Here is a 12,921-nt window from a genome sequence, read left to right as displayed (position 1 = left end):
ATTTTTTTATGTCCAAGAAACCATCACCAAAAGCAAGAGAATATTTCCATCACCCCCTAAAGTTTCCTTGTGGCTGTTTAATAAGCACCCCCCCACACACACACACACCCCAAGTGCACGAATTTCGTGCACCGGGCCCCTAGTTATTTTATAAACCACAAAAAGCTTTAGATTTTAATTTTAAGATGCTTCCAGAATTGTTAAAATGAAAAAAATACCTTAAAATTTTTTTAATTGTGAAAAAATACATATAGCATAAAATTTGCCATCATCTATTTTTTGTTAATCCTCACCAGAGGATTTTTTCCATTGTTTTTGTTTGTTTGTTTTATAGAGAGAGAGTGAAAGGGAATGGGGAAGAAGGGAGAGAAACATCAATGTGTCTTTCTCACATTGACTAGTTGCTTCCTGCACAGGTTGGGGGGGAACCCACAACCGAACGTGCGACCCTTCAGTCCTCGGGCAGACATTCCAACTGCTGTGCCAATCCTGCCAGGGCCATCTTCATCATTTTTAAGTGTACAATACACTCTGTTGGGAAACCGATCTTCAGAACTCTCATCTTGCAAAAACAAAATATATCTTTGTAAAATCTAAAAGTATATTCATAAATTTAGCTCCATGTGTATCAGAAATTCAAATTAAAAGTGACGTAAATATAATAGTTTATTTTTACTTCATATAAAGCCCAGAGTCATGGTGTCTCTACAGTCATCATCATCAGGCTTCTTCTAGTTTTCTGCTTATTTTTACAACTTGGCCTTCAACGTTATGATAGAAGACCAAGTTCAGCCATCCTAACCACATTTCAAGCAGTATAACTGAAGAAGGAGTAAAGAAGGGTCATGCCTTCTCTTTTTAAGGACACTCCAGAAATTGCAGACATCACTTTTTCTTACATTCTGTTGGCCAGAACTTAGTAACCTGGCCTTATCTAACTGCAAAGGAAATAAAGTCTTTTTTTTTCACACTGCCCTGTGCTAGCCAGAAATTGGGAATTCTGTTACTCTTCAAGAGGAAAATGGATATTGGGGGATAACTAGTATTTCCTGCCAAAATACTCATTAAATTTTGTATTTCTTAGGAAGCTTGAATAAAATAGATCAGATCTTTTAATATCTTTTGGAGTTGGTAACTATACTCTTAATTAAATTATCAGCAGGGGCCCTGACTGGTTTGGCTCAGTGGACAGAGCGTTGGCCTGCGGACTCAAGGGTCCCTGGTTCGATTCCAGTCAAGGGCATGTACCGTGGTTGCAGGCACATCCCCAGTGGGGGATATGCAGGAAGCAGCTGATCAATGTTTCTCTCTCTTCTATGTTTCTAACTCTCTATCCCTCTCCCTTCCTCTCTGTAAAAAAAATCAATAAAATATATTAAAAAAGAAAAACAAAAAAAAAACAGCAGCTCCATTTCCTTCGGGAAATTGACCTTCCCCCCCCCAAAAAAAATTATCAGCAGGGGTCACTGTTGAGCAAGTTTTGTTTTTCTTTTCCTTTGTTCAACCTGTCATTTCTCTCCCAGATCCTGGATTTAAAACTTCTTGAATTGGTTTCCTGGGTCTTGTTTGTATGCTAATAAGCACTTAAATTCATCATGTTAGTAAACTAATCCCCAAAATGTGCCAAAGTAAGATTTAAAAACTGATCAGAGTGCTCCTATGGCAGCACATGTACTAAAATTGGAACGATACAGATTAGCATGGCCCCTGAACAAGGATGACATGCAAATCTGTGAAGCATTTCATATTTTTTAAAAATATGTTTTATTGATTTTTTTACAGAGAGGAAAGGAGAGGGATAGAGAGTTAGAAACATCGATTAGCTGCCTCCTGCACACCCTCTACTGGGGATGTGCCCACAACCAAGGTACATGCCCTTGACCGGAATCGAACCTGGGACCTTTCAGCCTGCAGACCGACGCTCTATCCACTGAGCCAAAGCGGTTAGGGCGCATTTCATATTTTTTATTTCAGACTGATTAAAATAATAAATCTCAAAAAACTGATCAAAAGGTTAAATCAACAAAAAATGCTTCTTCCATTCAGGAACTCTATTTAGATGATGTAATTATAATTTGTAACTTAAAGTTCAATTTTTCAGCTCTGTAATTACAGAAAAACAATTACAGTGTTATGCAAAGCAACAGTAAGTGCTAATGTTTGACAAACCAAGTCACTTATTTAAGTGATTTTTTTAAATTTAAGAATGTCCTATCCTAGAAGAAGGGCTGTAGCCATGTCTCTTTGCTTTTTGAAGAGTTTGGTGTCCTATCTTGAAACATATAGCGAGAGAACAGTTTAGTTGCTCTCATGTTTTCCTCTCTGACTACATCCTCGTAATTGTTTGTGGGTAGATTATAAAAATACATAATGGTATAACCCCGTGTTAATATAAAGCCAGATTACCTAAGAAGGTCAAATGTTTGAACAGTCATTTCCTCTACAACAGTTATAGCTTAAACCCTTAACAAATTTGTTGTAATTCATTATAGTTTTGGTCAAATTTGTTGTAATTCATTATAGTTTTGACATCCTTTGTATTTTGCATGAGAAGCCTAGAGTTTGGGTTCAGCTGAAATATTAAAATATCTAAAACATGTATTCGATTACTTCTGTGAAACATTTATTTTACAAACAATACCATCAACTAGCAGAAGCCTATTGGTTTTCCCAGAAAACATATAAAATTATTGTATATCTGCCTCTAGAATTATTTTCCAAACTCCATTGCTGTGTCACTTAAATAGTAAAATAATTCTGATTATCTGTGAGAACTGTACTTTCTTGGGTTCTGAGATCCTCAATCCACTTTATCTGGTCAGTTGTTTCTCAGACTTTTAAGGAAGCATCAGTATCACCTTGAGGGCTTGTTAAATACAAATTGCCCCTCTTTACCTCCACCTCCTCCCCAACCCCAGATGCTGATTCTCTAGGCCTGGAGTTCAGCCCAAGAATTTGCTTTTCTAACAAGGCCCCCTTTTGCTACTGATGCTGCAGTCCGATGACCACAGTTGTGAACCACTGATCTTAGCCTTTTTTGCAAAATTGGAGTAGGGTCTATGTGTGCAGTAGGATGATAAGGGAAATATAAATCTGGACAGGTGTCCTATACACCTGGTGTTTCCAGATCCTCTCAGGATACTCTATTCCTTTTTCCCTCCACATGCCTTCATGTTCCCACAGAGACAACAGCATTCAGTTTGTATAAGCCAATGGTTGGCAAACTCATTAGTCAACAGAGCCAAATATCAACAGGACAACGATTGAAAATTCTTTTGAGAGCCAAATTTTTTAAACTTAAACTATATAGGTAGGTACATTCTTATTAACTTAATTAGGGCACTCCTAAGTTGGCCTTTGCTAAAAATGCCCTCAGTCTGATTGAGGTACGTTTGCTGAGGTCGACCCCTTCCAACTCTCCCATCCAAACTCGTCTTGTATACTTGTTTCGCCCAGGCCGAAAACCGACTTCTGCGCATGGGCCACGAAGTTTCAATCGCACAGTATGTGCACACCCACACGTGGTATTTTTTGGAAGAGCCACACTCAAGGGGCCAAAGAGCCGCCTGTGGCTCTCGAGCCGTGGTTTGCCAACCACTGGTATAGACTGAAGCAAGGAAAACAATCAGCAACTGTATGTGAATTTTGTTCCTTTTTATAATTAGAGTTGTAGAAGAGGAGAGATAGGCTTTAAAAAAAAAATACCTTCCACTGATGGGTAGATATTTTTGGGAAGCAGATAATTCCTTTTTTTTTTTTTAATAATTATTGTTGAAAGTATTACATGTGTCCCCTTTCCCCCGCCATTAACCTCCTCCTGCCTGCCCCAGGCCCCCGCTGCTCCATTGTCTGTGTCCATGGGCCATGCATATATGCATACAAGGTCCTCGGTTGATTACTTTCTGCCCTCCCACCCTCCCCTGCCTTCCCTGGGAGATTCCGCACTCTCTTCTATAGGAAAGCAGATTATTCTTTATTATCAGATAATTTTCTAAAACATGTAATTGTCAGGCAATAGCATTACTTTTATTTTTAATCCTCATTGGTGGATATATTTTTATTGATTTTTAGAGACTGAGGAAGTGAGGGGGGGGGAGAAACATCAATTGATTGCCTCACGTACCCATCCCAACCAGGGATGAAATCTGAAACCATTTGGTATACTGGACAATGCTCCAAACAGTGGATCCACACAGCCAGGGCAATAACATTACTTTTATTATAAGACCAGAGGCCCGGTGCATGGATTCTTGCACCAGTGGTGTCCCTTGGCCTGGCCTGTGGTGATCGGGTCGAAACTGGCTCTCCAACATCTCCCCAAGGGGTCCTGGATTGGAGGAGGGCAGTTCTCTGGTGACACACCCTGGAATCAGGCTCTCTCCTCTCTGGTTCCGGGTGCGTCACCCAAGAACAGCAGCTGCCAAGTCACCGCAGCTCTGCAGCTCCTGTGTTGAGCACCTGCCCCCCTGGTGGTCGGTGTGTGTCATAGCTACCAGTCTGAGCATCTGCCCCCTGGTGGTCATTGCTACCGGTCAAATGGTTGGACAGTTGCTTAGGCTTTTATATATAGGTAGTGTTTGCTGCACTGAAGCTCTTAGCAGTTAAACCAGCTTGTTACCAAGTCCTTAGCCAGGGAAAAGAGGAAAAGTCTATAAAGGAAAATCTATTAGTTATTGGACTCCTCAGCAGAAACTCTACAAATTAGAAGAGAGTAGAACCAAATATTCAAACTACTGAAAGAGAGAAGTTACTGGCCTTGAATAATATATCCAGCAGAGTTATCCTTTAGATATGAAGAAGAAATGAAGACTTTTCCAGACATACCAAAGATGAGGGAATTTATCACCAGAAGCCTTCCATTGCAGGAAAAACTCAAGGGGGTTATTGTACCTGAAACAAAGAACAAAATGTCACAAAACCACAAGTAAGATCATCAACAAACTTACAGCATAAACAGGGATAATTTGTGACAACAGAAACATAAAAGGGGATGGATAAAGGACCGAATTTGCAAAGGAGAATGGAGCCCAAATGCATTCAAAAGAAAAAGGACTGCTGTATATATGACACTTACTTTTTCATAAACTTATTGGTAAACACACATACACACAAAAAACTGAGACACATAACTTAAAAAAAGTGGAAACAGATGAAAAAAGTATGGAATACTGCCAAATAAAACAACAGTTGGAAACACAAAGGAAAAAGAACCAATGTAGGCACAGAGCTACCAGAAAACAAAAGATAGAATGGCTATAGGAAATCCTCATACATCAGTAATTACCCTAAATATTAATGGACTGAATTCACCAATAAAAAGGCACAAAGTAACAGATTGGATCAAAAAAACAAAATCTAACCATATGCTGCCTTTAGGACACACATCTAAGCTGCAACCATAAAAATAGGTTCAAAAGGATTCTCCAAGCAAATAGCATCAACAGAAAAGCAGGTGTAGCCATACTTATATCTGACAAAATTAAAATCCTTTTTTTCTCCTCTTTTCTTTTTTTACATTTCCACTGTTCCTGGAACCTTACAGAGATCTGCATCATATTTTACTTGAACTGTAATTTCAGTATATTCTTAGCTTATCCTCTTCGTAGTCCAGAGTTTAATTTCTTTAGGTGTCTCTTCTCAAAATGATTGTTTCAAATTTCCCTCATAACCTAACTCCACCATCCACTTAACAGTTTATTCATTAGATTTAATGAGTTCCTAACATGTATCAGGCTCTGTGCTCAATTGTGGATACTGTTTGGATGTCGGAGATTGAGGGGAAAGTACATTCACTACTTCCCTACCCCTTCAAATTTTCAATTACTTCTTCTTTGTTTTTAAATTGATTTCAGCCCTAACCAGTTTGGCTCAGTGGATAGAGTGTCGGACTGCAGACTGAAGGGTCCCAGGTTCGATTCCAGTCAAGGGCATGTACCTTGGTTGCGGGCACATTCTCGGTGGGGAGTGTGCAGGAGGCAGCTGAATCGATGTTTCTCTCTCATCGATGTTTCTAACTCTCTATCCCTCTCTCTCCCTTCCTCTCTGTAAAATATCAATAAAATATATTTAAAATAAATAAATAAATAAATTGATTGATTTCAGAGAAGGGGGGGGAGAGAAAAACATCAATGATGATAGAGAACCATCAATCGGCTGCCTCCTGCGCACCCACCCTGGGAATCAAGCCCACAACCCGGGCATATGGTCTGACCAGGAATCAAACAGTGATCTCCTGGTTCATAGGGTGCCGCTCAACCACTGAGCCACCCTGGCTGGGCACCTTAATGGCATTTTAATTTTTTTAAGAGTTTATTTTAGTCAAACTGGTGACATATACCAGAGAACAAGATCTCAAATGCTCCTAATTGGCTTTTTTAAAAAAATACATTTTTATTGATTTCAGAGAGGAAGGGAGGGGTGAGAGGGAGAGAGACATCAATGATGAGAGAGACATCATTGATGGGCTGCCTCCTGCTTGCCCCCACTGGGGATCAAGACCGCAACCCGGGTATGTGCCCTTGACCAGAATCAAACCTGGGACTCTTCAGTCCGTAGGCCTACGCTCTATCTACCGAGCCAAACCAGCTAGGGCCTTAATGGCATTTTTAAATGGTCATTTTAAAAGGTTTTAAGCAGTAAACCTTTTGTGATTCAGTTTTCTTATATGTAAAATGAAGATTAGGGGTAATGTGAAGATTCAGTACATTAATACATGAAACTGACTGCTGTTAGTTTAAGATTTCTAAAGACGGGGAACAAATTAAGTATCTCAAATATGTTTTTCAGCCTAAAGAATCTCTGAAAATATGACTATGGCTTATAATACCCACTATTCTTATTCACCTCTCTCCTAAGAGGATTACCTCTAAACTGTTGAGCATAATAAAATGTTAAGTATAACACTTGACACAGTATTTTATTTTTGCAGATGTTCTCAAATAGTGATGAAGCTGTAATCAATAAAAAGCTTCCCAAAGAACTCCTATTACGGTAAGTCTGAATGCTAATTTCATGTTTGTGTGTGTGTGTATGTGTGTGTGTATCATATTTGTCTATTTAAAAATTTATACTTTTCCTATATTAGTAATATCTGGATTATCTGAATTTATAAATTTATTGTTTTTTTTGTTAAATAATCTTGTCTTTTCTAGATATAAATATTTTTGAATGTTTAATCTAGAAAACTTTCTCCTACCCAATTTGAACCTATATATGATTTTTTTTACTCATTATCCCTTTGCCCTATTCTTGTAGATAATGTAAGAGATAGCATATTTTATTTTAGTATAGTACTGATTTTTTTTGAAGAGTGATTTTAATCCATCCCTTCCCCATACTTACATTTGCAACGAAATATTACATATACTGAGGTGCTGTATAGAAGAGTTACAACCCTTTATTTTACTGATAGAAAGGCAAAAGCTATTTGAGACTCTTTTCTTTTCCTATATTGCACTTATAATATTACCTTTCTTACTTTTAATGTTTAGAAAGTACATTTGGGGTCACCCATAATATAAAACACACAGCTCCTAATTTACATACCTGACTTAGGAATCACCTAGGAAGAAACAGGCATTAGGGAAGTTAATTTCAGTATCCATTATTTGGGCACTTAATCACACCATTCTTTGTTCACTTATGTGAAATACCATGACTGAGAAAGAAAGGTGTATTCTCACTTGCAATTGTAAGAAGCTGTTATTTGTGCTTAGAGGTATCACTTCTTGTTCTTAGCTTGCTACAAAGTCTAGCCAGCCCATAACCAGCCCATCCCTGCTTTAGAATTTATATGTCTTAAGTCCTCCACTATATTGTAAGATCTCTGTAAACGGGACTATCTATATATATAAAAACCTAAGCGACCGTCCGACCATCTGACTGGTAGCTATGACGTGCAATGACCATCAGGGGACAGACGCTCCAACCAGTAGCTATGAAGCACACTGACCACCAGGGGGGCAGACGCTCAGTGCAGGAGCTGCCGAGCTATGGTGACTTGGCAGCAGTGGTTCTCAGGTGACACACGTGGAACCAGAGAGGAGGGAGCCCAATTCCGGGGTGTGTCACCCGAGAACCGCCCTCTTGCAATCCGGGACCCCTCAAGGGATATCAGAGAGCCGGTTTCGGCCCAATCCCCACAGGCCAGGCCGAGGGACCCTGGACCTCTAGTATCCTATAAATATTTATGTAGTACCTTACACATTGGAGATACTAAGAAAAAATAACGGAATTGAACTTGGAATGAGTTTTTCCCTGGAAGCATTGCTTATGTACATGCTGGTTGACTAAAGCTTAAGATAATAGCAATACTCCCTTGACTGCCCAGGGCCATTGGAGAATATACAATCCTAAATATATTAAGTAATGTCTTGAATATCCCTCACATTTCAGCAAAATTTTAGCTATATATTTTTAGGTAGGTTATGTTCTTAATTGCTGTTGTAAGCCGAGTATACTAAGGCATTCTTTAGGGTTTTTTATAATGACATTTATTTGACTGCTCAGTGTTACATTGTATTATTGTAGTTTACGTTAAGACTCACTAAGATTTAGGGAAATTACTTGACTCCTTGTTAACTGGCCGCACCATATGTGGCTTATGTTTTTCTGTTTTTGCCATGAAACCCAAATTTCTTACTATGGTCTACAAGACCCCTCATGATCTGGCATTATAGTTTAAATTGACTGCTTTCTAACCTAAACAGGAAACCTAACTACCAATGATTTCTGTGGGGAAATGAGCTTGAGTTCCAAATAGTCGATTCTGTACTTCCTGATGGGAACAAGTCCCTTCCTAAATTGGAGACAGTGAAATTGATATCTTGAGAAGGAAGGAAATGACTAGATACCATAAAACATACTACTTATGAATGCATTTAAGCATATAAAACATCAGTTTTGTTTAAAGCATTAAGATAAATAGAAAAGAGGCTTTTTTGATATCTTTGATATTACATCAAGCAGATAATTGATCAATATAAATGTTAATAAGTTCAATTTGGGTATTTGTAATTTATTGAATATGATATTTCCTAAAGTTTAAATTTTGTTTAGAGAATACAGAGCATGACCAGAAACAACAGATGCCCTGGGAAGGAAAACTGGATAACTGGAAGATAGGAATAGAAGGAAAGCTTACTTTTTATTAGGCTTTTTTGTATCTTTTAGCTATTCTTATTTGAACTCTTCATTTTGAAATAGTTACAAAAAGCTACAAAAATAGTTTTGAGAATACCCTTCCCTAAGAACTGAAATTTTATATAATTAAACAATATAGTTATCAAAATTAGGAAATTAACACTGATATAGTACACTTAACTAATCTACAGACCTATTCAAATTCCTCATTGTCCCGATAATATCTTTTATTCTTGCCCAGGACCCATTCCAGGATTAGACATTCCATTCAGTTGTGTGTCTGCTTAGTTTTCTTTAATCTGGGACAGTTCCTTAGTCTTTTTATTGTTTTCATAATCTTGATACTTTTGAACTGTTACTTTATAGACTCCCTCAATTTGGCTTTGTCTGGTGTTTCCTTATGATTAGGTTATGCACTTTGACAGGTATATTACAAAAATGGTGTTGTGACCTTCTTCATGTATCATAATAGGAGCCACATACGTTAATATGCTTATTACTGGTGATATTAACTTTGATCACTTAGTTAAGATAGTGTTTTTCTGTTTCTCCACTGTGAAATTATTTTTCTTTGTTATTGATAAATATCTTGTGGAGAGAGATATTGAGACTATATAGGGGTTCTGTTAAAATACAGTTTAAACCCTAGCTGGTATTACTCAGCGATTAGAGTGTCAGCCCCTCACACCGAAGGGCCTCAGGTTCGAATCCTGGTCAAGGGGCACCCAGACCTAGTTGGGTCCATGTGGGAGGCAACCAATCAATGTGTCTCTCTCTCCCTCCCTCTCTCCCTTCCACTTTCTCTAAAAATCAATGAAAAAAATATCTTTGGGTGAGGATTTAAAAAAATACAGTTTAATAAATATTGTACAGCATTTGGTTTGGTTAGATTTTAAGTTACATCATACACCATTGATTCCAGCATATATTAACTTACACGGAGGACAATTGTGTTCTTAGGACCCTCCTATTTCCTTGTAAATGCAAGGCCACAGCCAAGTTACCAGTGAATTAAGCAAGTGTTCTTGTTTCCTCTTAACTTTAACTTACTGATTCTCTTCCTTCCCTTTTAAAACAAAGTTTATTATTAATGTGGTAGCAAGCTGGAATCCACTGTTTGCATAATGTGAAATCAGTTAGCAGAATTGACTGTATTCCCTTTTAGAGCAGAGCCATATGCATTTATTTAGGAGGGCCTCTTGTTAAATGAATGTCAGTGTTTATAAGACAAAGAGTCTTGTGTATTTTCCAAGAGCTACTGTAAAGTGATTTGTTCCTCAGAGATTTCCTCTGAAGATGATATTGACAACTGTAAAAGTGACATGAAGGATAAGGCTGCTTGAGCCCACACATGCCCTTTTAGCTATGAAACAAGTTAGCTATGAAAGCAGTTTCAGAATGAGGATTATTATTACTTTAAAGAATTTACAATATTTTTCATTATTTTTTCAACTGTTGGAAGTGTTAGGACATAATTATCATGTAATAGTAGATACTATGTGTGTGTGAATTGGTAGAAGAGGGGAGTGATGGAAAGATAAGAGAGAGATTATTGTTTCCCCTTTTGTGAACAGAGACAAAAGGTATTTTTAAAAAATATATTTTTACTGATTTTAAAGAGGAAGGGAGAGGGAGAGGGAAATAGAAATATCAATGATGAGAGAGAATCATTGATCAGTGGCCTCCTGCACACCCCCCATGGGGATCAAACCCGCAACCAGGGCATGTGCCCTGAGCAGGAATTGAGCCATGACCTCCCGGTTCATAGATCAATGTTCAACCACTGCCAACTGGATGACAAAAGGTCTTTGATTCAAATATCCTATAAGATTTGAGGCACAGGTTTCTTTTTGGTATAGTATATACTATTGTAGTTGAGGGTTTTCCCCCTAACCCTAAATGTCATTTGTAATATTCTTTGTTTTAGAGAATTTCTAAGCTTTGCACATACGGTCCATTATTAAATTGGATGGGCAGTATTATTTTTGTACATTGCTCTACTTTATCTTATAATAAAGTGGTCTCTATCTCTTTTTAGGATATTTTCTTTTCTGGATGTTGTTACCTTGTGTCGCTGCGCTCAGGTCTCCAGGGTAAGAATGCTTGACATAACTAGAGGGGTACCCCTTCCTGACACTGATAAGAATCGGCTTCTGTAGTAGGGAAACTATTTACTTTTTAGATGTTAGTTGAATGTTGGGTTTCAAAAAATGTTGTTTCACCCATGGCATACCCAAATCTATGTAATTCTACAGTTCTACTACATGTACCGTCTTGACTATTTATAGAATACAAACAGGAAACATTTTCCAGGAAAAAGTATTAAACATACAAATTAAATTGGTCTCTACTGAGAATTGTAATAAAACAGTGTTTCATTATGTTTTCCTAGTTAATTTTACACACACATACACATGGAAGGTTCTTGAGGTCTGATTCGCATGTCACCTCCCCTTGTTTTTCTCTCAAAGGTAATAGCTAGATTTTTTTTTTAAATATATTTTATTGATTTTTTACAGAGAGGAAGGGAGAGAGATAGAGAGAGTTAGAAACATCGATGAGAGAGAAACATCGATCAGCTGCCTCCTGCACATCTCCCACTGGGGATGTGCCCGCAACCCAGGCACATGCCCTTGACCGGAATTGAACCTGGGACCTTTTAGTCCGCAGGCCGACGCTCTATCCACTGAGCCAAACCTGTTTCGGCTAGATTTTTTTAAATTGTAGAGCAAACCAGATTCCATCCTCAAAGTCAGTTTTTACATTATACTTAATTACCCATTTTTGCCAAGTGACTTGCCATGACAAAACAGTGGGACATCATAATCTTATTGGCTGCCACTAATATAAAGAATAGAAACTCTTTTGTGGAAAAACTGCTTTATGAACCATTCCTAGTCTCTATTGTAATACAGATATATAATAATTAACCTAATAAAAGGAGTGTGTACTTAGAATCATCATCTTTTTATAAACTGGACAGTGGTACAATCCTAGGTCCTGGATATGTAATATGCTTATGTCATACCATCCAGTATTGTGTTTATCTTTGTAGGTAGACCTAGGTTTTTCTTCAAATTGTCAACACCACTCTCAAACAAAACACAAAACTTGCCATAGAAAATTCACTTTGTCTTGCTATCTTTAATGTAATTTCTGCATCCTAAAAGCCATACACTAAATCAGTGCATCAGCTATTTTTGAAACAGTCAGTAGTGTTTTGATGATTTATGACATGTTTGTCCCTGGTACTTCAGTGACATGGCTTTTTGTCTCCATATGAATCTGAGGTCATCATTGAGAAACAAAATACTCAGACCAGTGTCTAAACCTGTTTAGTTATTGCATCTAATCTTAGCAATGTTGACTTGAGTGAATTTTAATTGTTTTCACTTGCAGGTTTTTCTTCCCTCTTAATACGTTTTAATTTAAAAGAAGTAAAGCACAATGCCCATTTTCTGTAAATCCGGATAGTTAGTACATCAGTAGTTACCTTATTCTCTGTACTTGAAGTATTTAATTTGTTAAAAACAACAACAACAAGACTCTAGAAGGAAACCTGTCATTCCGAATTTCAGTCTCAGTTTGGCATGTTTCCTATTGCTAGAGAAAGTGTAGTGTAAGGAAATGGGAAATATCAAACCAAATCAGTATATTTAGCCCAAGAATGTAGTAAACATATGAACTTTAAAGGTTTTATCTGTTATCTCCCATAGCTAGCCATTTAAGAAACCATTGGAAAAATATGAAGCTACAAAAAGAAAAGTAACATTGAATTCC

General features: G+C 37.6%; 1 protein-coding gene across 4 annotated transcripts in view; it reads left to right on the top strand.

Annotated features, from left to right (window-relative positions):
- The window catches only part of FBXL20 (F-box and leucine-rich repeat protein 20), a 63,992-nt gene that overhangs the window by 21,293 nt on the left and 29,778 nt on the right, over nt 1-12,921 (top strand). For 3 of the 4 annotated variants that reach the window (XR_001515664.1, XM_006774295.2, XM_006774296.2), the window contains exons 2-3: nt 6,929-6,990; nt 11,180-11,234. Coding sequence is in view for 3 of the 4 variants with exons in the window: in XM_006774295.2 (XP_006774358.1) it covers nt 6,929-6,990; nt 11,180-11,234 (117 nt within the window). In the remaining variant the exon portion in view is untranslated. Of the gene's footprint in view, nt 1-4,826; nt 4,925-6,928; nt 6,991-11,179; nt 11,235-12,921 lie in introns of those variants that run through there. The other variant, XM_015570886.1, reaches the window with a different exon arrangement.

The sequence above is a fragment of the Myotis davidii genome, unplaced genomic scaffold (genome assembly GCF_000327345.1).
Source record: "Myotis davidii unplaced genomic scaffold, ASM32734v1 scaffold327, whole genome shotgun sequence".
NCBI classification, from domain to species: Eukaryota; Metazoa; Chordata; class Mammalia; order Chiroptera; family Vespertilionidae; genus Myotis; species Myotis davidii.
Note: the sequence above shows the minus strand (reverse complement) of the source record. Positions and strands in the feature narration are given on the sequence as shown.